The sequence below is a fragment of the Artemia franciscana genome, chromosome 1 (genome assembly GCF_032884065.1).
Source record: "Artemia franciscana chromosome 1, ASM3288406v1, whole genome shotgun sequence".
Taxonomy (NCBI): Eukaryota; Metazoa; Arthropoda; class Branchiopoda; order Anostraca; family Artemiidae; genus Artemia; species Artemia franciscana.
The window spans coordinates 32518084-32544953 of NC_088863.1; the positions used below are offsets into that span (position 1 = coordinate 32518084).

Genomic DNA, 26870 nt, shown 5'->3' on the forward strand with positions numbered 1-26870 from the left:
TGCTTACAAAGGCAACGCTGAATATTCAACAGAGGTTTTTTCAATATTGAAACGAAATGTACAATAATTAATTTAATAATCAAAACAATATAATCACATAATTAAGTTTGGCATTAAAACAAGTTAAGGAAGTTTAAAGTTAACAGCAACTCCCCAATGATCGGAAGGAAACACAGTAGTACCACTAATCTTTTGAATGCCTGTAAGCTTAAAATCAGCAATAGTAATATTCACAGGCTTTACAAAAACTCGATCAAAGCGACATCTTGGCTGAAACTTTGACGGCATTTGATGATTTGAATTTCTTAAACAGTCCCATGTAAACTGGTACTCTTTTTTACAGCCACAAGCATTCCATGCGTCAAAAAACTTCTCAGGTAATCCTCCTGCTTCAGCAAGCTCCTTGTCTCGAAGGTTTAAGTCCCCAGCAAAAATAATATTAGCATCATTTATCTCATTGGCAATTTTGAAGCATTCTTTCAGCTGAACAATTCTTTGTGTTGAGAATTCCTTTGTACTTTCCAAGTGCACATTCATAAGCAGCAATTTTATTTCCCCAATATGAGCATAAACTTGCAGTATGTTTCTTCCCATTACAGAATTTGTAAAAGGCAACACTTTATACGAATCTTGGTAAACACAGAATATTTTTAGTAAGGTTATACAGTAGTAAGGTGCTCCATCAGAATTAGCGGAAATAAAAACGTATTGTGGCAGAAGAGTTTCTAAGTACTTCTGAGTCTCCTCTGTAACCTCTTGGAGAAAAACTATATCATAGCCTTCTTTTTCTATTACTTTTGCTGCAGCTTTTATCCGTATTTTCAAACATTTTGGCTCCATACCATCAAGATTCCAAGTTAAAAATCGAAAATGTGACGGTCTCTTATCAGTCAATTTTGAAGATTTTATAAGTTCAGGAAGAGACAAACTTGATCTTGCTTCATCTTGCGCTGACTCAAGTTTAAGATGCTTTGCACCAGGTGACTCATCAGGTACTGGAGAGGATTTTCTTGCTAGAGGCTTCGAATCACTCTCCAATTGAGCGGAACCAAAAAACTGTTCAAGAGATCTTTCTAACTCCCAGTGATTATCTTGCAAAAAACATTGAGCAACTGCTTCATTTGTGTCTGTAATTTCAACAAAGTTTTCAACCAGACGCTGGCATTCAGCAGCCTCAGGAATTTCTTCATCACTCATTCTGTTAATATAAAAGCAAAAAATTACTATTTGACAGCAAATCTCAAGAGTATCTCACACTGTTAATATGGCATACATAGTTTCTGAAAATAGGTATGAACATCAAAATGTTCTAAAAAAGGTGTCTTTTTATTTGGGTCACTACTAATTTTGCTTGCGATTAAGTAATATCACAGATACTTGCAGATCAATAATTTAGAAGGAAGGGAGAAAAGGAAGGCATAAATTATCATTGTAGCAACAAAAATTTCCCGGGATACTTATCAGAGGGATTTCTCTATCCTCAGTCTACGCGTAATTATGTGCACTATAGGGGAATTCAACATTTTAAAATATAGAAAGAAAATAATATGGAAGCACGTGCAGATGGGCAAGCTGCCACCGCATCTGATCCACTCTATTTACCTTTCCTATATGATGCACAAAGGTCTAATACAAACGGGGAGAAGTTTAATGCTTTTTCAACAGGGGGGGGGGGCAACAATGAGACAAAGTGGAATTTGGGTCACTATTTTTTTAGTTTTCCATCTATGGGGTAGGGGTATCGTTTGGACTAAAAGAAGGGGATTGGATATCCCCCCCCCCCTGTGTGCAGAGATGATGCATCAATGTCTAATTTAAGCGATGGTTTGTTGAGAAAAATTTAAGCGATACGCCCCTTCAGTAATTTCAACAGAGAAATGATCATAGACAAGGCATTCAAAGAATTAAAACCTAATAGATAAATAAATCAACACTAGAGAAAAGGAGAAACAGGAAAAAGAAATATGTGACGAAATCTGATCCATTAAAGATACAAATTAATTTTAGAACCATGGTTAAAGATTTACAAATGAAAAAATGTGTACCGTTTGTATGAGAGACAAGAAGTTGTAAGGCTTTTGATTGCATTGACTAACATCAAGTACGACTTTGAAGGAAAATGCAGGCATAAATCAATCAACAATTTATTGAACTACACTTTTTTAATCTTCGTTACTGGAGCAAAAACGGTCGGGTAATGCTAGATAGGAAGAACAAATTCTCATGTCTTTAGGACAAGAAAGAATATCTTTTAGACACTTAATACAAAACACAACTGGTATGAAAAAAAAATATCTGAACAAAATATGGACTTTGTATGCCTGAATAAGATAAGGATAAATAATACAATCTTTAGTTTTTGATAGTAGCAAAATTAGACTAAGATAAATCTACTGTTAAAATATCTCTGATGCTTTAGATTTTATTAACTAATTATTCAAGACTTTACTTCAGGAATAATTTAAACATTTTTTTCATTTCCTAACTTTTTTAATTTTTTTTTTTCAGCAGATCAGCCAGACATCACTCAGAGGTTTGTGAGCATACACTCTTTAGCCAGTTGCTAAGGGTCTATTGTATCTCAAAATGAGGTGTGTTGCGATAAAAAATTTTCTGTTTTCTCCTAGTATTAACCAGAATTCTTCTTGATGAAAATATATAATGTGATTTTTCTTACATTTATGGTTGAAAATATTGCCCTGAACAAAATATTGTTTATGTTTCAAACAGTTCCTGACTGGCCTCTTGGCGACTCAAAAATTATTACAATGGTTTTCAAACAATGGCCATAACCTTTTTTTTTTCTTACTGAGTGGGGATACAACATTCTTCATTGCCTTCCAATTAGTCAGATTACAAATAATAAGGATTACCATGCACATTTTAGAAGAAATGTTAAATTTTTCATTGAATCTTCCCATTTCAAAGCACATACATTTAGCTTTCACCTCCTTGCTCTTAGATATTTGGTTAATTTTGTTGCACACAAGGAACTTATAAATAGATCCATATTCCCAAAATTCATTAGATTGTAGGCTCCCAAACCCAAATTTATTCTTAAACCACCCTCCTGTTGGCGTTTTCCGGACAAACCGGAAAGCAGATCAACCAAAGGAACTGCAAAACTACTTCTCACTTTTTCTGTAAAGGCCCAAATAGAAATGCAGCCTTGGGTACCTGAAGCTATTAAAATCTTTAGTCAATTTTTCTTTTTTAATATTCAATCCAGGTTATCAAACAATTTGTTGTAAAGAACTGTAAGTAAGGAGCGACACAGCTCAATAGTAACCGAAACTCTAAAAAACGGAATTTTCGATACCAATAGATAAATCAGAAGAATCAGATTTGTATGCTAATTTTAAATATATAAGTTTCATCAAGTTTAGTTCCACCCATCAAAAGTTACGACCCTGAGAAAATTTGGCTTATTTTCGAAAAAGAGGGGAACACCCTCTAAAGGCATATAATTTTAATGAAAATCACACCATCAGATTCAGCGTATCAGAGAACATAACAGTAAAGGTTTTAAGCTCATATCTTTTTTAATGTGGAATATTGAACTTTTTCCCAGAAGAAAGATCATGGATTCTTGTTTATTTGTTTGTTTTTTTTTCAGGGGAGACCATATTGACCCAATGGTCCTAGAATTTCGCGAGAGCCTTCATTCAAACGGAAATTAAAAATTCTAGGGCATTTTTTTAAGAGACCAAAAAATTAGAAGACAACTAGGCCCCCCCATTCCATGCTCATTTTTTCCCAAAGTCACCAGACAAAAATTTTGAGATAGTCATTTTGTTCAGCATAGTCGAAATACCTAATAACTATGTCTTTGAGGACGACTTAATCCCCCGAAATCCCCCGGGGAAGGCTGCAAGTTATGAACTTTGCACCCATTGCTTACATATAGCCTAGTATTAGTTTTGGGAAGTAAACATACGTTTTCAGGGGGATTTTTCTGAGGGGGGCCAGGAGAGATTTACGTGGGAGACTTTCCCACGGGGCGTTCGATATACCATCATTATTTAAAAAACAATCGGAAATTAAATAAAAGATAAGTTTTTTCAACTGAAAGTAAGGAGTAACATTAAAACTTGAAAACAAACATAGATTATTACGCATATGAAGGGGTTCCTTCCCTCGTCAATGCCTCGCTCTTGACTCTAAAGTAATTTTTTCAAAACAGCTATTTATTCTAATTAAACGGCCTTCACGATTCAGTGGTCATTCTTACAGAATTGGGACAAAATTCAAACTTTAGCGTAAAGAGTGAGGTATTGACGAGGGGGCAAACCCCCTCATGCTACGTATATGAGGAAGTTCACCCCTCCTCAATACCTGGCTCTTTACGTTAAAGTTCGAATTTTGTTAAATAATGGCCGATACAAGCAATAATTAGTTTGTGTTATTTTCCAGCCAATCTTGGCATTTAGTTTTACCTTATGCAGCTTTGTATCTATGATTTTTATGTGATAATAAACCATAGATATTGTATGTCGTCGGCTTGTGGTTGTTATTAAATAAAAAAAAAAGTTTTTTCCACCTTAAAGTAAGGAATAGTATTAAAACTTAAAACGAACATAAATAATTACGTTTATCCTTTAAAGATATTTTCTATCATTTATTTCAGTCATTTCAGAATTGCTCAACTTGTGACTTTCATTTTCATATAAAATACTTTCGACCTCTTTGGCCATTTTGCCACTATGCCTAACAATATTATTTCCGCAAATATTGCTAACTTAAGTTATGTGGTAGAATCTTTCCATGGATAAATTTCTTGAGGGGAAAGAGAATTTTCCATGGAGGGGGAGCTGGATTTCCCGACATTATTTAAAAACGATCAGCAATTAAATAAAACCCATTTTTTCAACTGAAAGTAAAAAGCAACACTAAAACTTAAAACGAACAGAAAATATCAAACAGTTCGTGGTAACGAACTGTAGTAAGGAGCGACCCGGCTCAATAGTAACCGAAACTCTAAAAAAAATGAATTTTGATACCAATAGATACAGCAAAAAAAAAACGCATTTTAATGCTGATTTTAAATATATAACTTTCATCAAGATTAGTCTTACCTGTCAAAGGTTACGATCCTGAGAAAATTTGCCTCATTTTAGAAAATAGGGGAAAACACCTCCTAAAAGTCATACAATCTTAACGAAAATCACACTATCAGATTCAGCGTATCAGAGAACCTTATTGTAGAGGTTTCAAGTTCCTATCTACAAAAATGTGGAATTTCGCCTTTTTTGCCAGAAGACAAATCACGGATGCGTGTTCATTTGTTGTTTTTTTTTCCAGGGATGATCGTATCGACCCAGTGGTCCTAGAATGTCCCGAGAGGGCTCATTCTGACGGAAATTAAAAGTTATAGTGCCCTTTTTAAGTTACCAAAAAATTGGAGGGCATCTAGGCCCCGACCCACGCTCATTTTTCCCCCAAAGTCACCGGATCAAAATTCTGAGATAGCCATTTTATTCAACATAGTCAAAAAAAACTAGTAATTACGTCTTTGGGGACGACTTACTCCCCCACAGTCCCCGGGGGAGGGGTTGCAAGTTACAAACTTTGACCTGTGTTTACATATAGTAATGGTTACTGGGAAGTGTACGGACGTTTTCAGGGGGACTTTTTCGGTTTGGGAGGGAGAGTTGAGTTGGGAGGGGGGGGTACATGGGAGAATCTTTCCATGGAAAAACTTCTCATGGGGGAAGAGACTTTCAATGAAGGGGCGCAGGATTTTTTTTAGCATTATTTAAAAAAAACAATAAAAAAATAAATATGAAAAGTTTTTTTCTACTGAAAGTGAGGAGCAGAATTAAAACTTAAAACGAGCAGAAATTATTGCGTATATGAGAGTATTACCTCCTCGTAATATCTCGCTCTTTACGCTAAAGTATTTTTAGTAATTTTAATTATTTATTCTACGGCCTTTGTGAATCAAGGGTCATTCTTAAGGAATTGGGACAGAATTTAAGCTTTAATGTAAAAAGCGGAGTATCGACGAGGGGTGAACTCCCTCATATACGCAATAAAAAAAAAACGAATATAGAAGTTCGTTACGTAAGTTAATTCGTAAATTACGTATATTTTTTTACTAATGAAAATGTTCGTAAAAAAATTAAAAGTTCTAGTTGACTTTTTAAGTAATCAAAAAATTGGAGGGCGATTAGGCTTCCTCCCTCTCTTCTTTTTTCTCTAAATCTTCCGATTAAAACTATGAGAAAGCCATTTACCAAAAAAAAAAAAAAAAAATATGCAAATTTCATTTTAATTATTTATGTGCGGAGAGCCAAGATCAAAACATGCACTAATTAAAAAAGTTCCAGAAATTAAATAAAAAAAAAACAAGTTTTTTTAAATGAAAGTAAGGAGCGACATTAAAACTTAAAACGAACAGAAATTGTTCGTATTAAGTTTTAATGTCGCTCCTTACTTTCATTTAAAAAAAACTTTTTTTTTTATTTAATTACGTATATGAGATGGATTGCCTCTCCTCAATAGTTTGCTCTTACACTAAAGTTTCTTTTTTAACTTTTAAAAGAGGTTATTATTCTAATTAAACAGCCTTTGTGATTCAGGAGTCATTCTTAAGCAACTGGAACAAAAATCAAACTTAGATTATTATTACTTAAAAAAAGTAAAATTAATATGCAAATTTCGTTTTAATTATTCATGTTCAGTGAGCCAAATTCAAAACCTACATTAATTCAAAAACGTTCAGTTAAAAAGTTTTTTTTTAACTGAAAGTAAGGAGAAACGTTTAAACTTAAAACGAACAGAAATTATTCCGTATATGAAAGGGACTGTCCCCTCCTCAATGCCCCGCTCTTTACGCTAAAGTTTTTTATTGTTTTATAAATTAGAGTTGTGAGAAAGAGTCAAACTTTGAAGAGTCAATCTACGAGCAGGATGTTTTTTTTTCTTAATGACAATACCCAAAAAAACTGGCATTTTTCATAATATACCACCAAAGTGCTGCCCTAATAGCACAATATACTTTATGCTGCTGTGCCTAATGGCAAAATGACATCTTTATTTTGTTTGATCAGTTGCAATAAAAGTCAAAATTATGGCTCCATGTTGAAAGAGTTTTGAAATAAAGGTGGTAAGCTTTAAGATACAGAAATTAACATTAATTCTTCCATGCAACGATAGCATAACCTTAATTTTACCACTATTTTCATGTACTTTACATTTTACACTTAAACAAACCAACAGCAGAAAAATAGGCAAATAAACGTTTTTCTACAGCTAAAACCTACCTTAATTGGTGTAGTGGCTAGTCTTAATTGACAGATAATGGTCATAAGAATTCTTAATTTTTGGGCGTTAATCTGAATAATACAAATATAACTAATAATGCTGAGGTAACACTGTTCTATTTTGTATTTAAGATAGATTTGAAGCGATTGAAGATTACATGCGTGATCTTTTCCAATTATCTTAAATAAAAGGAGAAACAATAAGGAGGAAAATAATACAGAAAGGAGAAGAAATTGGAATGCAAAGAAGAGGCAAGTATGACTTAGGACTCTCCTAATTATCTCATACAAGAATTAGGAGAAGACGGGACATGTTCTTTGTAATTTGCATAGGGTTTTAAGCTTCTTACACCTTATGACTCTTGTTGTACAACTTATGGCAATAATACTACTACTACTGCTACTACTAATAACTCACTGCAGCATCAAGCCGCCTGAGGCCCACAGAGCTACGCACGCTCCTCCTCCAACCTAATCTATTTAAAGCCTCCCTATTTACATCCTCCCAGGAAGTTCCCATTCCTTTAAATCTTTATTTATGACATCCTCCCAACCCAGACAAGGACGACCTGCTTTCCGTGTAGCCCCAGACGGTTGGCCAAAAAGGACAATCTTCGGTGATCTGTCATCCTTCATCCGTAGAACGTGGCCTAGCCATCTCAACCTTTCTTTCATAATAGCCCAAGAAAGCGGGATTGAACCACATTTTTCAAACAACCTACAGTTTGAAATACGGTCAGTCAGCCGGGTACCCAGAACAATCCGTAGGCAATTTCTCTGGAAAACATCTAGTAAATTTTCATCTGCTTTTCGGAGTGCCCATGCTTCAGAGCCATATTTGACCACTGTCATCACTGTAGCTTCCAATATTCTAATCTTGGTATGTAGACTTATCTTTCTATTCTTCCAAACTTTTTTTTAACTGTGAAAAAAACACCATGAGCCTTAGCTATTCTACTTTTAACATCTTCACTACTCCCACCATCTTTACTAATAATACTACCAAGGTAACTGAAGCTCCCAACCTGATCAATCTTTTCGTTACCTAATGTCACCTGTTCATCTTCACTTATTCCTAACCTTAGTGAATTAGTCTTCTTAACATTAATTTTCAAGCCTATTTTAGCACCCTGAACTCGCAAAACCTCTAAAAATTCATTCATTTTGCTCACACTTTCATCTAATATGCTAAAATCCTCAGCATAATCTAAGTCCAGGAGCGTTCTTCCTCCCCATTTGATTCCATGGTCTCCAATTGCCTTTCCTGTGCTTCTTAAGAAGAAGTCCATCAAAATGATCCATATGAAGGGGAATAGAACACAACCCTGCTTAACTCCTGATTTAATACAAAACCAGTTGCTAACCTCATATTCTCGTACATAGCACAAATCACTTTAATGTATTTTTCTGGTATACCATATAACGATAAGACCTTTGTTAACACTCTTCTATCAACATAATTGAAAGCTTGCTCATAATCGATAAAACTGAGGACCAAAGGTGTTTGGCAACGAAGGGACTTCTCAATTATTAACCTAAGAGTGAAAAAATGGTCGACACATCCTCTACCATTTCTAAAACCGCATTGTTCTTCCCTTAAAACTTTGTCTATAGCATGCCTCAGTCTAAAAAGTATCACATTACTCAGTAATTTGTTACCTACAGAGACCAGACTAATGCCTCGATAATCACGACACTCACTCTTGTCACCTTTCTTATACAGTGGTTTAATTAAGGTTTTCCAAAAATCATTGGGTACTCCCTCCTTTTTCAAAAATCATGTTCATAATCTTCAGTAGCTTATTCCTAACCTCAGAGCCACCATATTTAATAAACTCATTTATCACACCATCAGCACCTAGAGCCTTATTATTTTTTAATCCTTTTAGTACTGTCGCTAAGTCTTCCTCACTAAACAAATCTTCCTTCATATCCAAGGTATCAAAACTTTTTCATTTTCATCTATATCTTTTCCTGCAACTGTATCTCGATTTAGCACATTCTCAAAATGTTCCAACCATCTTTCTTTAACTTTTTCCTTATCACTAATTGTGGCCCAATTTCTATCTTTAACTGAGACTAGTCCGGATTGCCTACTCCCTTTCAATTTAGTAGCATGCCAGTATAATATTTTACTATTATGCCGTCTAGCCGCATCTTCCAAATCTTCAGCAATTTTATCCATGACCTCCACTTCACATCTCCTTAGTTCATATTTTAATGCTTTCTCCAATTTCTTTACATTCCTTTTGTTTTCATACGACCTATCACTCAGATAATTCTTATACAAACCCCTTCTACTCTCTATTAAACCTAAAGCTTTTTCACTAATATTTCTAGTTGCAGTCTTAGCACTCTTCCCTAGGACACCATCAGCAACTTCTTAAATTGTTTTTCTTAAATAATTCCATCCATCTTCCACATTGTCAAATTTTAAACTCTCAAGTTTAGTATTCAACTGTTCCTGGAATTTTTTCTCAAATTTTCATCCTGAAGTCTACCAACATCATAACTTTCCGGGAGGGAGTTACCCTTCCGAAATCTCAGCTTTAAATTAACCTTTGACACTACTAGATGGTGATCTTTACTTTTAACATCAATAACAGCACTCCTATACACCCTAGTATCTTGTATTGATCCTGCTATTCTTCGGTTTACAATAACATAATCAATAAGGTTTGCTGTCTTACCATCACGTGAATACCATGTCAACTTATGGGCCATTTTGTGACTAAACACCGTATTGGTTATAGCTAGGTTGTTATATCTACGAAATTGCAAAAGCCTATAGCCATTACTGTTTTCTTTTCCTACACCAAATTTACCTAGGCTAGGATACCATTTATCCCTATTTCTACCAACTTGGGCATTAAAATCTCCTAGCAAAAACACCATATTTCTGCCTATTACCCTGTCTATTTGCTCCTGTAACTGTAAGTAAAATTCATCTGAGTCACTAGTATCTCCATCAGTTGGTTCAACAGGGGCATATACTACTATAACTGACACCCTGAACTTTTTAGTCATAAAATGAGCAATTAGTATTCTATTAATAATACCTTCCCAGCCTAAACAAGACTTAGCAGCTTCCTTATTCATCATGAGCCCTACTCCCTGTCTATGTACTCCATCCTTCCTGCCTGAGTAAACAAATTCTATGTCACCTAATTTCATCCTTCCTACCCCTGGGATATGAGTTTCTGAAACTCCTAATAAATCCAGTTCGAACCGTCTGAATTCGTTAGTCAAAATGTCGATGCGATAGTCATTTTTCAACGTCGTAACATTCTAAGTTCCAATTTTCATGTTTTTTAAATCTTTGAAATTATTTTGGCCTCAGGAAAAGCAGTGATCCCGGATACCAGTGCAGGATTGGGACCAACATATCTTCTCAAGTCTACACCGAAGCGCTTAAGTCCGTTTAGAACCGAACAGAAAGAAGTCCCTGAGACCTCCAGTAAGTTGGAGGCTTTGTGCAATCCTGGGCCCATCTTGGTCACAACATGGTTTTCAGCACTTGGCGATGCTCTTCTATCAAAAAGAGTCGAAATCCTGCACAGACAGTCCCAAGCCTATTCAATGCTCAATGGCAATTGAGCTATGGCAATGCTCAACCTGATTCTTAATTTTGAGCACTGAAATTAAGATCGAAAGTTTCAGGCAAGTTGATAAAATTGGCAATATAAACTACAATACTAGTATATATATTGGCATGAACCTGTTTTGACAGCCACCTGGGTTTTATATGTGTACTACATTTTGTCTTGCACTTTGGAGATAAAAAAGGAAAGATTAGAATTCCTGAAAGAACAGCTAGAAAGGGGATAATTTACAGCAAATAAAATTACCCACTACCATTTAGCTAGGCTTATTCCTTAGGCTATATTTGAGAGAGTAAAGTTCTTAAGAAAGCATTAGGTTAGCAGTTGCTAACCTCATTTCCTACCTTAACTGCAGCAGTATTATTCTCGTACATAGCACAAATCACTTTAATGTATTTTTCTGGTATACCATATAAGTATAAGACCTTTGCTAACGCTCTTCTATCAACAGAATTCCTTAGGCTATATTTGAGAGAGTAAAGTTCTTAAGAAAGCATCTTTCAAAAGTAGAGGAAATAAACTACAAGTTGATAAAACCAGCATTTTTATTAAATAATGTATATACTACTACTACTAATAATAATAATAGTAACTCACTGCAGCACCAAGCCGCCTGAGGCCAACACAGCAACGCATGCGCTTCCTCCAACCTAATCTATTCAAGGCCTCCCTCTTTACACCCTCCCAGGAAGTTCCCATTTCCTTTAAATCCTTAATTATGACATCCTCCCAACCCAGACAAGGACGATCTGCTTTCCGTGTACCCCCAGACGGTTGGCTAAAAAGGACAATCTTCGACAATCTGTCACCCTTCAACCGCAGAACGTGGCCTGGCCATCTCAACCTTTCTTTCATTATAGCCCTAGAAAGCGGGATTGAACCACATTTTTCTTAGAACCTACTGTTTGAAATACGGTCAGTCGTAGGCAATTTCTCTGGAAAACATCTAGTAAATTTTCGTCTGCTTTTCGGAGCGCCTACACTTCAGAACCATATTTTACCACTGTCATCACTATTGCTTCCAATATTCTAATCTTGGTTTGCAGACTTACCTTTCTATTCTTCCAAACTTTTTTTTAACTGTGAAAAAACACCCTGAACCTTAACTATTCTACTTTTAACATCTTCACTATTCCCACTATGTTTACTAATAATACTACCAAGATAAGTGAAGCTGCCAACCTGATTAATCTTTTCGTTGCCCAGCGTCACCTTTTCATGTTCACTTATTCCTAGCCTTAGTGACTTAGTCTTCTGAAAATTAATTTTCAAGCCTATTCTAGCACCCTGAACTCGCAAAACCACTAAAAATTCATTCATTTTGCTCACACTTTCATGTAATATGCTAAAAAAAATCGGCATAATGTAAGTCCAGGAGCGTTTTTCTTTCCCATTTGATTCCGTGGTCTCCAATTGCCGTCCCTGTGCTCCTTAAGACGAAGTCCATCAAAACGATCAATATAAAAGGGGATTGAACACAACCCTGCTTAACTTCTGATTTAATACAAAACCAGTTGCTGACCTCATTTCCTACCTTAACTGCAGCAGTATTATTCTCGTACATAGCACAAATCACTTTAATGTATTTTTCTGGTATACCATATAAGTATAAGACCTTTGCTAACGCTCTTCTATCAACAGAATCGAAAGCTTGTTCATAATCGACAAAACTGAGGACCAGAGGTGTTTGACAACGAAGGGACTTCTCAATGATTACCCTAAGAGTGAAAACTTGGTCTACACTTAATCTAACTTTTCTAAGACCACACTGTTCTTCCCTTAAAACTTTGTCTACAGCTCTACATCTCTCAGTCTAAAAAGCATCATATTACTAAGTATTTACTACCTAGCTACAGAGACCAGACGAATGTCTCGAAAATTACGTCACTCACTCTTGTCACCTCTCTGATATAGTGGTTTAATTAAGGTTTTCCTAAAATCATTAGGTACTTCCCCCTTTTCAAAAATCATATTCATAATCTTTAGTAGCTTATTTCTAACCTCAGAGCCACCATATTTAAGAAACTCATTTATCACACCATCAGCACCTAGAGCCTTATTATTTTTTAATCCTTTTAGTACTGTCGCTAATTCTTCCTCGCAAAACAAATCTTCCTTCACATCCAAGGTATCACGAACTTTTTCATTTTCATCTATATCTTTTCCTGCAACTGTATCTCAGTTTAGCACATTCTCAAAATGTTCCGCCCACCTTTCTTTAACTTTTTCCTTATCACTAATTGTGGCCCCATTCCTGTCTTTAACTGGGACTAGTCCAGATTGACTACTCCCTCTCAATTTATTAACATGCCATTATAATATTTTACTATTATGCCGTCTAGCTGCATCTTCCAGATCCTCAGCAATTTTGTCCATGGCCTCAACTTCACATCTCCTTAGTTCATATTTTAATGCTTTTTCCACTTTCTTTACATTCCTTTTGTTTTCATACGATCTATCACTCAGATAATCTTTGTACAAACCCCTCCTACTCTCTATTAAACATAAAGCTTTTTCACTAATATTCCTAGTTGCAGTCTTAGCACTCTTCCCTACGGCACCATCAACAACTTCACAAATTGTTTTACTAAAATTATTCCATCCGTCTTCCACATTGTCAAATTTTAAAATATCAAGTTTAGTATTCAACAGTTCCTGGAAGGTTTTTCTAAAATTTTCATCCTGGAGTCTACCAAAATCATAACTTTCCGGGAGGTAGTTACACCTCCGAAATTTTAGCTTTAAATTAACCTTAGACACTACTAGATGGTGATCTTTACTTTTAACATCAATAACAGCACTCCTATACACCCTAGTATCTTGTATTGATCCTGCTATTCTTCGGTTTACAATAACATAATCAATAAGGTTTGCTGTCTTACCATCACGTGAATACCATGTCAACTTATAGGCCATTTAGTGACCAAACACCGCATTGGTTATAACTAGGTTGTTATACCTACGAAATTGCAAAAGTCTATAGCCATTGCTGTTTTCTTTTCCTACGCCAAATTTACCTAGACTAGGATACCATCTATCCCTATTTCTACCGCCCTGGGCGTTAAAATCTTCTAGCAAGAACACCATATCAGTTTCTGAAACTCCTAATAAATCCAGTTCGAACCGTCTGAATTCGTCAGTCAAAATGCCGATACGATAGTTATTTTTTAACGTCGTAACATTCAAAGTTCCAATTTTCATGTTCTTTAAATCTTTGAAATTATTTTGGCTTCAGGAAAAGCAATGATCCCGGATATCAGTGCAGGACGGGGACCAACATATCTTCTTAAGTCTACACCGAAGCGCTTAAGCCGGCTTAGAACCGAACAGCAAGAAGTCCCTGGGACCTCCAGTAAGTTGGAGGCTTTGTGCAATCCTGGGCTCATCTAGCTCAGAACATGGTTTTCAACACTTGGCCATGCTCTTCTATCAACAAGAGTCGAAATCCTGCACGGACAGTCCGAAGCCTATCCTACTACGGGGAGGCAATCCATAGTAGACAAATTAGCTAGGAAGAGGTTTTTCGGCCCGAAAACGCCCATCAAAACAAACCAAGCCCAGAGAAATATCCAATAATCAGAATCCCGTGTGAGTGCTGTTTACTAGGCTATAATTTCCTCAGGGGGCGCCACTCCTCAAGTGGGAAAAGTTGACTGCAAGTTTCCCAGTCTTGCAGGTACCCCGAAAAGGGTCGAAAATGTATATTTAATAAATAAATACCATCAGTTTTCCAGGAAATATTTATAATTTTCACTCTAAATGAAAATTGTTATATTACAGTGATGACAGTAGCACAAGTGTCAAAATCCACAATTGCCCCCCCCCCCCTCTTAAGAAAATACCTAGATCTCTTTCCAGCTTTCTACCTAAGAAATGGAACTATTAGGGAGATATGCAGGAATCGCCCTAGTTTGACCTAAAATTCTTAAACAGTATAAAAAAGGTGAATTATATGAAAACATAGGGACTAAAATGACAATTTGTAAAAGGCAATTAAAGACACTTCCTGAGGATTATTCAACTTAAAAATCAGAAGTCATGAGCAGAAGAAAACTTGCAAATTTTACAAAAGGAGAGAAACAACCCCGATAAGCATGCAATCTGAATACAAACTAAATTAAAAAAAAATCAAGTAGTCTGAAAGCCCAATTGTAAGGATTTTAGCCCATCCTCTATCAAAATGAAGAGAATTCCTGAGAAAAACACTTGTTGATGCAAATTTATTTAGGTTATTCTTCATCATGTGAAATCGCATTGAAATAGTGGTTGTAGAATATTGGAGAGAATATTCAAGCAAAAATTTAAAATTCCAGTGATAAATTTGAAGCAACAATTTTGAGACGGTGATTAAGTTTATGAAAAAGATATGACAAGATGTAAAAAAAAAAAAAACTATAAAAGATATCAAAGAAATGATAGAAAGGAAGCAAAGGTCTTATTATTTAGCTTGATTTTTTTCTTTGTCTTCTAATGTTTTTCTTGAACTGATTTATACAAGAAGGACCTTCTAGGGATTTTGGTCCTAAAATATATACTTCTTGAGACCAATCCTACCCTTCCTCCTCAAAGGAATTCACATACATTCCCCTAATTGTTTGTCTAACTCTGAAATACTGTACATAGATTGATGAAGTCTCACATAAATAAACTCATCCAGATAAAGCTCACAAATATAGTTCCATAGAACTTTATGTTTTTGTTATGTTGTAGGGATTGCATATATGTTCATGAAAGAAAGAACCACTACACAGTAAAACGTTGTCTTATATGTTTATTCTTTTAGCTTTGATTCTGTCAATTATTTCATTTCAAAGGTTGTTAAATATGTATTTGAAACAATCTATGAGTGTAGTTTTCAAAAGGTGCTGTCTGTAAATGTTTTTATGTTGGGACCAATGCTAAGAGCTACAAAAGAAGCTGGTAGATGTAGCATAATTTTAGCAGGTAAAAAAACTCTTTTAGTATTTATGTTATCTTCCGAAATTTAATACATGTTTAACAGTGTATTCAGATTCATCATTTCACTAACATCTTTCTGTTCTATAAAACAGCTTCACTCAATATTGTTATTTTTTATTTTTTATTTATTATTACGAATAGCGGTAAGCATCAATGCTTGTCGCAAAAACACAAAATCATAATATTAATCTAAAGTAAATTGGCAACGACAAACTAAACAGCAAAAACTTCTAAATAACACGACACTACACAACAAAAGCGTCGAAATAAAAAGGCGTATTTACTAATGCACTATTAAAAATTCGAACACTCTCTGCCTCGACGACCTCCAAAGGCAAACCATTCCATGGTCCGGCAACTCTACTAACGAAAGATAATTGACCAATTTTTTTCAGTGGTTTTGGGGGATATAATTTATAATCATGGTGACGAGTAGAGTGATAATGGCTAAATTTGAAAAATAAATTTGGATCAACATCATCCACTCCTTTAATTATACGAAACACATTTACAAGGTCATTGCGACGTCTACGAAACTTCAACGACGGGAGTTGAAGCCTAGAAAGCCTCTGCGGATAGGAAAGGCGCTGAAGATATGGGACCAATCTAGTAGCCCTTCTCTGAACCTTTTCTATCCTATGCTCATCCGTTAGACTTAATGGAAACCAAACAGAAGAATTATACTCAAGAAGAGGGCGGACCATTGATTTGTATAGTAGTAAGAAATTACGAAGGTTAAACCTACTAAAGCTTCTCCTTATAGACGATAAACGATAATTTGCATTCTTTACAATTTCCGAAACATGCTTATCAAATTTCAATTGGGTATCAAAGTAAACCCCAAGGTCACGCACTATTTCGTTAGAAGGGATTTGTATGCCAGACAGCTGGTAAGTATGCACAGGTGGGAGTTTACGAGCTTAGTGTAGAACAACACACTTAGAAGGGTTTATGAACTTGGAATTAGATTCGCACCAATAAGTTAGAGAGTCAAGATCCTTCTGTAAAAGTTGCACATCGTTTTGGTCTCGTACTGGTAGATAAAGTTTTACATCATCCGCGAACATCTTGACAGTAGAATGCTGAACAGAGGAAGGCAGATCATTAATAAATAAACAAAATAAAATTGGACCCAGGCAGCTACCCTGGGGGACTCCGCTTAACACATCAATTGAGGATGACATAGCTTCGCCAACAACAACCTGCTGAGCTCGTCCATTTAGATAATCAGCAATAAATGCAATTGTTTTTTTACCCAATTTATAAGCTGCACATTTTTTAAGAAGGGTGGGTATTGAGACTTTGTCGAATGCCTTCGAGAAGTCGATGTAAATGCAGTCAAAGGGTATAGCTAAATCGGCAAAACGTTGAAAGTCCAAAATAAGGTCAAGAAGCTGAGTATTACAAGACCTATTTTTTCGAAAACCATGCTGAGCAGGATTCCAAAGATGATTTCCGTCAAAATACTTTTGAACGCGTGAAACAATCAACTTTTCCATCACTCGGCGAAAAATAGACGTAATTGAAATTGGCCGATAGTTTTTAAAATCTGACCTGGAGCCACTTTTGTGAAGTGGCTTTACCAAGGCCTTCTTCCACCCTGACGGACACAGCCCATGCGCCAAAGAAAAGTTAAATATATAGGTAAGTGGTTCTGCAATTTCATGAGCAATTTGTCTTATCATTATGTTCGGGAAACTGTCTATATCCGGCGCTTTAGACGTATCCAATTTCATAAGAATAGCATAAACTTCAGTAAATGAGAAACTGAATCATCAAATGGGACAAGAATGTCCGACGACGCAATCGACTCTATTTGAGATGCAAAATTAGCTTCATTTAAATGAATTGGCTGTGTTTTAACAAAAATTGAAGAAAAAATTTGGTTAAAAATAAGAGCCTTCTCAGAATCACTATCAATCTTTTGGTGTGTATCCTGATGTGTGAACGTAGATGTAGATGGTGCAAGGTTAGGCTTATTCCTATTTACATATTTCCAAAATATTTTAGGTGATGTGGTGCTTGAGTGAATAATACGCGACTCAAGCTCTTCACGATTAGCCCTAAGAAGCCGAGTGACCTTATTTCTCGCTAGTGATTACGCATGCCATTCACCTGAATCCTCTTGCAACTGAGTACCCAAATGCCCTTGTCTGACTACTTTACTATGTCGTGACTCAATATAAGACCGCCAAGACTATTTTTTTTCACGTATTGCTTGGAGTATGTGTCTCGGAAGTTTAGGATTATTTCTGCCACTGGAAAAATTCTTCACCAAAGGAACAAATTTATCCCTACATTCCCTCAACACTTTTTTTTTTACAAATTTCTGCTGGTAATTGTATCTGTAAATAAAATACATAACAATTTGTCACCATTTTCGATGAATAGCCTAAATAGTCTACTTTTCTTTCAATATATCTTGAAATATCTTCTTTCTGTTTTTTTTTGTTCATGGTAATATTTTTTAATAATTATTTCACTAAGACCACTACTTAATAATTATTTAGCTGCATCACTCTGCAGCTGAATATGTGCTGAGAGAACAATACATGCGTTGCTTATTTTAGATTTCCACCATTACTTTTCAGCTTGCAGTGTAGGCTTTTAGAACAAAGATCTAAGCAACAAAACTGAATCAAACAGTTCGTGGTAACGAACTGTAGTAAGGAGCGACCCGGGTCAATAGTAACCAAAACTCTAAAAAATGGAATTTTGATACCAATAGCTATATCAAAAGAATCGCATTTTAATGCTGGTTTTAAATATATAAGTTTCATCAAGTTTAGTTTTACCCATCAAAAGTTACGAGCCTGAGAAAATTTGCGTTATTTTAGAAAATAGGGGGAAACACCCCCTAAAAGTCATAGAATCTTAACGAAAATCACACCATCAGATTCAGCGTATTAGAGAACCCTATTGTAGAAGTTTCGAGCTCCTATCTACAAAAATGTGGAATTTTGCATTTTTTTTGCCAGAAGGCAGATCACGGATGCGTGTTTATTTGTTTTTTTGTTTTTTTTTCCCCAGGGGTGATCGTATCGACCCAGTTGTCCTAGAATGTTGCAAGAGGGCTTATTCTAACGGAAATGAAAAGTTCTAGTGCCCTTTTTAAGTGACCAAAAAAATTGGAGGGCACCTAGGCCCCCTCCCACGCTAATTATTTTCCCAAAGTCAACGGATCTAAATTCTGAGATAGCCATTTTATTCAGCGTAGTCGAAAAACCTTATAACTATGTCTTTGGGGACGACTTACTCCCCCACAGTCCCCGTGGGAGGGGCAACAAGTTACAAACTTTGACCTGTGCTTACATATAGTAATGGTTATTGGGAAGTATACAGGCATTTTCAGGAGGATTTTTTTGGTTGGAGGGAGGGGTTGAGAAGAGGGGGATATGCTGGGGGAACTTTCCATCGAGAATTTGTCATGGGAGAAGAAAACTTCCATGAAGGGAGAGCAGGATTTACTAGCATTATTTAAAAAAAAATTAAAAAATAAATGTGAAAAAGCTTTTTCAGCTGGAAGTAAGGAACAGCAATAAAAATTAAAACAAACAGAAATTATTACCCATATAAGGGGCTCACCTCCTTATGATACCTAGCTCTTTACGCTAAAGCATTTTTAGTAATTTCAACTATTTATTCTACGGCTTTTGTGATTCAGGGGTCATTCTTAATGAATTGGGATAAAATTTAAGCTTTAGTGTAAAGAGCGAGGTACTGACGATGGGGCGAATCCCCTCATATATGTAATAAAAACATGAGAATACAAAAGTTCTTTACGTAAGCTAATTTATAAGTTACGTAAATCTTTTACCAATAAAAAGATTCGTAAAAAATTAAAAGTTCTAGTTGCCTTTTTAATTAACCAAAAAATCGGAGGGCAACTAGGCTTCGCCCCCGCTCTTTTTTTCTCAAAATCATTCGATCAAAATTATGAGAAAGCCATTTAGCCCCAAAAAAAAAAAATGCAAATTTCGTTTTGATTATTCCTCTGCGGAGAGCCAAAATCAAAACATGCATTGATTCAAAAACGTTCAGAAATTAAATAAAAAAAAACGAGTTTTTTTAACTGAAAGTAAGGAGCGACATTAAAACTTAAAACGCACAGAAATTACTTCGTATATGAAAGAGGCTGCTTCCTCATCAACGCCCCGCTCTTTACGCTAAAGTTTTTTACTGTTTTAAAAAGAAGAATTGAGAGAAAGAGTCAAACTTTAGCGTAAAGAGCGGGGCGTTGATGAGGAAGCAGCCTCTTTCATATACGAAGTAATTTCTGTGCGTTTTAAGTTTTAATGTCGCTCCTTACTTTCAGTTAAAAAAACTCGTTTTTTTTATTTAATTGTATGTAAGAACAAAGTATCTATTTTCAATTTTTTTATTCTCAAAATATTTGTTCCATGTTTACATTTATTTTGCCAACGCATCACACTAGTTCCAACCTATGTAGGCTACCTGTAAATTGAATCAACTATGATGAAATCAAGAAATAGAAAAATACATAGGAAATATGTAATTAGTATTAACTACAATTATTCTGCATTTTATTTAATTACAATTGTTTTCTGAACATGTACAAAAATTTCGAGCTTAGACTTGCCAATGAATGCAACAGTAACCCAAAAAAGTTTTGGAATTACGTTTCCAGTAAAGACCATGTTAGGTGCTGTGTTAAATGCCTCACTATGATGGAAGAGAAGTGACTGACACCCAGAAACTAGCAAACTTACTAAACAACCAGTTTGCTTCCGTCTTCACAGCAGAACCAGATAGTGAGCCTCCACTCCCTCTTAAATACAACATACCGTCTCCCATGGGTACAGTTGTTATCACTGTGCCCATGGTGGAAAAGAGGCAAAAAAACCTTGCCAACAAATCGGCCAGTCCAAACGGAATCCGCCCAAGGTTGCTCAAAGAAACGACCACCAAGATTTCCCCTACTTTGTACCATCTTTTTCAGTTTTCTCTCAGCAGCAGAGTTCTTCCCTCACAATTGAACACTGCTTATATTACACGCATATTCAAAAAGGGGGACTGATCTAAAGCTGAAAACTACAGATCTATAAGCCTGACGTCTGCTGTTGCTAAGATTTTAGAGAGAATTGTCAATGATGCACTTCTTAAGCACCTTGATTCCAACAGCATTATATTGGATAAACGACATGGTTTTCTGCCACAGAAACTAGTTGAAACAAACCTACTTGAAACTTAGGAGCTAAATACTCAGCTTCTTGACAGAGGATTTCCTGTCAACTTAATTTTACTAGACATTGCCAAAGCCTCTGACAAAGTCCCTCATAGTCAGTTGCACTCAATCTTACAGCCATGGGCATTAACAAAGAGCTAGCCAACCGGCTAATGCACTTCCTTGGCGGCGGAACGCAAAAGACTCGGCTCTTTGCCACAGATGGAGAGAAGGTCTATTTAATACCTTGTCAAGTTCTGAGTAGTGTCCTTCAAGGAACTGTCCTTGGACCAATCTTATTCCTTATCTACATCAATGACCTGGTAGCTGAAACAAAAGACCACCTGACTCTTTATGCTGACAATTCCAATGTTTGGTACTACAGACAACAGTAGCCTACAAGCCAATCTTAACCAAATCCAAGCATGGGCATATAAGTGGCTTCTGTCCTTCAAAATCTCGAAGTGCATCACTCTTCATTTCAGCCATGGTAATCTGCAGCATCATTACACAATGTACAATGGCTAAACGCCATTGACAGTCTTGCTTCCTAATTCTGGTAGTGGTAGAGACCTAGGAGTCCTGTTGGATGACAGTTTAAAATTCTATGAGCACACCACCCAATCAGTTTTGAAAGCAAATGCAGATTTGGGACTCCTGAAAAGACCCGTTAGTAGCAAATCCTCCACATTTTTTCTGAAACTATACAAAGCTCTGGTCAGGCTAATCCTGGATTTTGGAACATGTCTTGTTAGTCCTTTCTACATGAGCGACATCCAGCTTGTTAAAGGTGTCCAAAGGAGAGCCACCAAATGCCATGACAGTTTATGTAGTCAGCCTTACTGCAGTAGATTACAATCTGTTAACCTCCCAACACTCGTTTTTTAGCATAGGCATAATGACATGATGCTCACCTACAGGTAGCTCCAGCAAGCAGACAAGAAGCTGTTCACCTTCTTTCCCCACCAAAGACAAACATGAGGACTTTCCAAAAAGCTGTTCAAATCCACCATTAACACCAAGGCTTGGCTAAATTTTTTCAAACAGCAAGTGGTGGATACTTGGAATCAACTAAGCTAAGAGACAATCTCTGCAACCTTGCCTGAGGAATTCAAAAAGAGGCTTGATAAGGAATAGGAGGCCAAACCATGGAGATTTTGGTGGGAACCCCCCCCCCCCCTCAACCAGACCTCACTACCATAACACTCTTGGAAGACAATAGAATCAGTTTAGAGGATGATGTGACTTGTCATACCAAACCATCTAGCACACTCAATACAAAGTTACTGTATTGCAGTGGTGCTAACCCTAAATTGCTGGGGAATGGTACTTGAACCATACCTACCCTGTGATCACTGTTGCCGAGTGGGCTAAAACTGTGACTCTCCAGCACTCTCTAGTCCTGATGGTTTGTCACTTGATCTTAACAAAGTGATCAGATCTATCACCATCATTAACTATAGAGCATCATAGTTCTTGCAACTGATTTGCTGTGAAATGCAAATTATGGTAATTAAGGTGATTTTTCCTTCCCAACAGTTCAAATTTTAGACTTACACTAAATGTAGTCTCCAGAATTGATAAAGACCATTTTTGAAACTATCTAAAGTTTCTGATTTCATGACTGTTTCCAGAAGTGCTGTCCATTCATCTACAGCTTAGACACTCTAAAAATTGGGGCAAATTATAGACAAGCTATTTTTTGGTATATTTGATACAGATTAGGTTAGGAAAATGAAACTTTTAGTAATGAATCCAGGGCCAATCCATACCCAAGGAAAATATTGCCAAGTAAATATGTTAATGATCTGATGATTTCTAAGTCTTAGAAATTTGACTAGTTAACAGGTCTACTTTCTGTTCTATGTACATGTGTACTTCCTATAAATAATTCCTATTATTTGAGTAGAATTTTAAGCCACAAAAATAGATATTTTCTAAATTTAGGAAATGTATTTGTAGATCTTTAAAACCTCATAAATTGGGACTGAGCACAGTTGTGAAGCTGAAAACACTTTTCTTGTACTTCATTTAAGCAGAAAACATATTCTGCAAGATTTCACTTTTATAACACAAAGATTTTCAAATACCATCAAAGGTCATTGCCCTCAAGAGAAAGATGAGGTGGAGGCAGGTACTTTCAAATACCTTTTTAGGACATACTTTAGTCTGTAGATTCATCCTTTAAAGTTTCCTTTTCCTAACCTAACCCCTTTCCGAGATAGCAAAAAGTTGCTTGTCTTGAGTTTTAAAAAAATTGGTCTTTGATCTGTGTATTGCTACAGATTTTAACATTTTTCATGGTGCCCTCTTGTGATGTATTGTTTTGCATGGCAAAAATACTTCTAGAAAGACAGTAAATAAAAGGTCAAACAGGAATAAAATCTTCTTAATAGACAGTGATAAATTTCACAAAGATACTAGATATTTTAGTCACATAAGCAGTGACCATCATCAGTAGTAATACTAAACTAAAATAATTAAAAAGAAAATTTATAGAAAAAATAAAATAAACTACATATTGTTTAATAATCTGATTCTTTCCAAAGCAAAGTTGGATGCAAGACAGTCTATTAGAAGGACAGTTTCTCCAGGGTGTGCTTTAAATTGTACAGTTGTATCTGGTCTCTTCTCATCTCATTCATCTATATTTTAGGGTGAGAATATTCAGTTTGGACAGTCACTCTTCAAAGCTCAAGTCTTTCTAACCAGGGAGAAGTTTGATGGTGTGTCTTTGAACCTTTTATAGGCTTTATAGTGCAGCTGAATCTGTTTTATAGCAGGGTTCCCAAATCAAAACCCCATACTATATTGTAGGTCAGACAGCACCCTTGTTGAGTTTTACCTTAAATTGCATCTTATAGCAACTAAGGCTGAAGACCTATAGATGTTTCCAGGTAATGTTGATCTGATATTCATGTTGTAGTTCATGAGTAGATTGTCACTATTTACATATATACAAGACAGTTTTGTTTTATTGTTGGGTGTCATTAGATGCATTGCTGGCCAGGCCTGTTTGAGGGCTAAAAGGGGCAGGTGGCAACTAATAGACCCTGCAGGATGATAGTGGTTTATCCCACTGCCTCTTCAATGACTTGCTGCTCTAATCATGGTCAACACCAATATTGAAGCTATCAACTCATCTGACCAACACAGTAGATTTGCTGAGTGAATTCCATAGTGGAACAATGCAGTTGAAGAAGAAATTGAACTTCTTATGCTTTCTGCTACATTTTTCATGCAGTTTTATGGGATTTCCTTGCATTCTGTTGTATTCACTGTGATCAAAAACAAGCTTAATGGTGTTACTGGCCATCATCTTAAATGCAAGGATGACATCTCCTCTTTTTCTACATTACAGTAGGTAGGCATGTCAAGCTTTTCTAGTCATTGCTTGTAGGAGATTTTTTGTTTGGTAAAAGGGAGCTTGGTTGCTCAACACTGGACCTTCCAAAGTAGGCCTACCTCTATGCAACAGTTAAAGTGTGGGCTGGCAACCAACATGCCAAACTCAAGATGAGGACACACAAGGGCTGTGTAAAGCTTGTTACAAGTCTGATTGTTAAAGTGCTTGGAACTTCATTTGACAAGCAAGATGAGTTGTGATAGCCTACTTTAGAAATTGTTTTCTGAGTATGCCCATGAAAGTCTAACTGTGAGTCAATAATGTTTAGTTCAAAAAGGGGTCAATGTTCCTATTACCTGAACCCTGTTTAGGGTTTAGGTAACAGGAACATTTTATTATTTTGACCCTGTTTAGGGTCACAAAACTATTGTTAATAGATGGATTTTGACTTTTTGAACATCTTTTCTCTCTTGCAAAAATACCATGAACTCAGTTATGGAGTTATTCCAGCCCAAATATCCTGTATTTATACATATAGAATTGTAATCATTTCTGTTTTCATTGATTGGATATTTGAAATCACAAATCTGTAAATAGTTTAGAAATAAATTTGGGCTATATATTTGCACATCAGGGGGGTGAGGGTAAAGCATAGTATATATTAAATACATAAACTGACCATTGCTGTATTTAATATATGCTATGCTTTACCCCCCCCCCCCTCCTCTAATGTGCAAATATACAATTACTCCATAATGGTGAGTTTGTAGTAATTTTGCAAGAGAGAAAAGATGTTCAAAAAGTCAAAATGCATCTATTAACAATAGTTTCAATTATGGGTTTCAAAAAGTCAAAATGCATCTATTAACAATAGTTTCAATGATGGGTTTCAATGCATGTATAAACAATTGTTCAGGTAAAAAGAACATTGACCCAAAAAGGCTATACATAAGATTATCATATCTAGCTCAACTAGTTTCTTTAAAATGTAATGCAAAGTTGGTCTAGGAGACAATTGTTTGCCCTAGTAGACTAATATTAATTCTGCTCTAGATCTATCCTGTACTCACCTATCTATCCTTGGCAAAATTCTAATTTAGCTGTTTTTTACTATCTAAAAAAGGAGTTAAGTTAGAAAAATGAAAATTTCAGTAATCTATTCAGGGTCAAAAATATATTGTGCAAAAGTATTGCCAAGCTTCTATGTTAACTATCTTCTGATTTCTACATCTTAGAAATTTAACCTGCTTGATGGGTCTATAGCTATTGAAATTTTGACAAAACAACATTATAGCCTACCTTAATTTTCAGTTATCAGTTTCTTAAACTATGGTTTTAGTTCTGAAAATATAATTCCTGTTATTTGAGTGGAGTTTTAAGCCATATCAATGGGATTTTTAAACTTAAGAAATGTATTTGCAGAACTTTGTAACCTCATAAAACTGCGAAGAGAATTTGCTGTGTTTCATTTAAGCAGAAGATCAATTTTGCAATGTTTCACTTTTATAGCACAAAATTTTTTAAAGGTCATCAAAGTTTAGGGCTTCTATCGGGAGAAAGAGCGAAGGTAAGTGTTTCAAAATACCTTCCCAGGACATACTTTAGTCTGTAGATGAGTCCCTGAAAGTTTCATTTTCCTAGCCTAGCCCCTTTCCAAGATAGCAAAAAGTAGCTAAACTAGAATTTTACCCTATCCTATGTGTTTCCATTTTAAATAGATATTCCTATGCTAATAGCATCAAGAGACAGTGTCACTGACATGCAAAACAGACCTACCTGCATTTGACTTTGACCCAGATTTAAATCTTAGACTTATTGCCAAATAAAGTAAATAGTTCGCCGAAGCTTTGAAAAACTAGCCAGACGATGTTCTGTCCAAGTCAGAAAGATGCTCACATTACACTTTTAACTCAATAAACGAAAAAAGTACGAGTCGCGGACGCTCATCAGATCAAGGAGGCACACTCGTGCCTCTATAAAGAGGCGACACACGACAATGTTAAGCGATCTTCGGTTCCAGTGGTCGCAGACGGATGGGGAGGGATGCATTTCGTAGCCCGAGCTCCAACTAAGAAACCTGCAAAATTTCATCCCCCTCCAACTTTTTCTTCATGGGGAAAATCTGGCCGAAAGTTTCGACCTGTCAACCCAAGCCCCCCTTTAACGTTGTCCGATCGGGCTGAAATTCACAAGTTAAGGTCCCCTAGGGCCCAGGAGCTTATCCGCGAAATTTCAGCTTGATCCGATAACTCCTTCCCTGTTTTCCAGAAACCACGCATAGCCACTTAAAATTCATTTACTTTTTTTTCCTAGACGCCTACAGGTCACATCCGACATCGGATCTGGGTGTACGAAGACTCATTCGATGCGGAATTCTCCGAGTAAGTGCCCATGAAAGTTTCGTAGGAAAATCTTAACCCCCCGAAAGTTTCGACCCTCCAACCCCCCCACCCCTTTTAACGTTGTCCGATCGGGCTGAAATTCACAAGTTAAGGTCCCCTACGGCCCAGGAG

General features: G+C 36.1%; 1 protein-coding gene across 6 annotated transcripts; it reads right to left on the reverse strand.

Moving 5' to 3' along the window:
• Positions 1-59: 59 nt before the first annotated feature.
• Positions 60-26288, reverse strand: LOC136028762 (tyrosyl-DNA phosphodiesterase 2-like). 6 transcript variants are annotated; one of them, XM_065706677.1, is made up of 2 exons: positions 26134-26288; positions 60-1198 (listed from the first exon to the last, which is right to left on the reverse strand). In XM_065706677.1, the coding sequence occupies exon 2, from the start codon at positions 1195-1197 to the stop codon at positions 124-126; it is 1074 nt and encodes a 357-aa protein (XP_065562749.1). In that variant the 5' UTR covers position 1198; positions 26134-26288; the 3' UTR covers positions 60-123. The 6 variants fall into 6 exon arrangements, with proteins under 6 accessions (XP_065562749.1, XP_065562736.1, XP_065562744.1 ...); XM_065706664.1 differs by having other exon boundaries at positions 26117-26238; XM_065706672.1 differs by lacking the exon at positions 26134-26288 and adding an exon at positions 26047-26081.
• Between the last annotated feature and the right edge of the window lie 582 nt (positions 26289-26870).

Coding starts and splice junctions, on each gene's coding strand:
- LOC136028762 (XM_065706654.1), bottom strand. CDS start 2,098: ATGTTAGTCAATGCAATCAAAAGCCTTACAACTTCTTGTCTCTCATAC. Junction 1,199..2,045: donor TCTTGTCTCTCATACAAACG/GTACACATTTTT, acceptor TTATATTAACAG/AATGAGTGATGAAGAAATTC.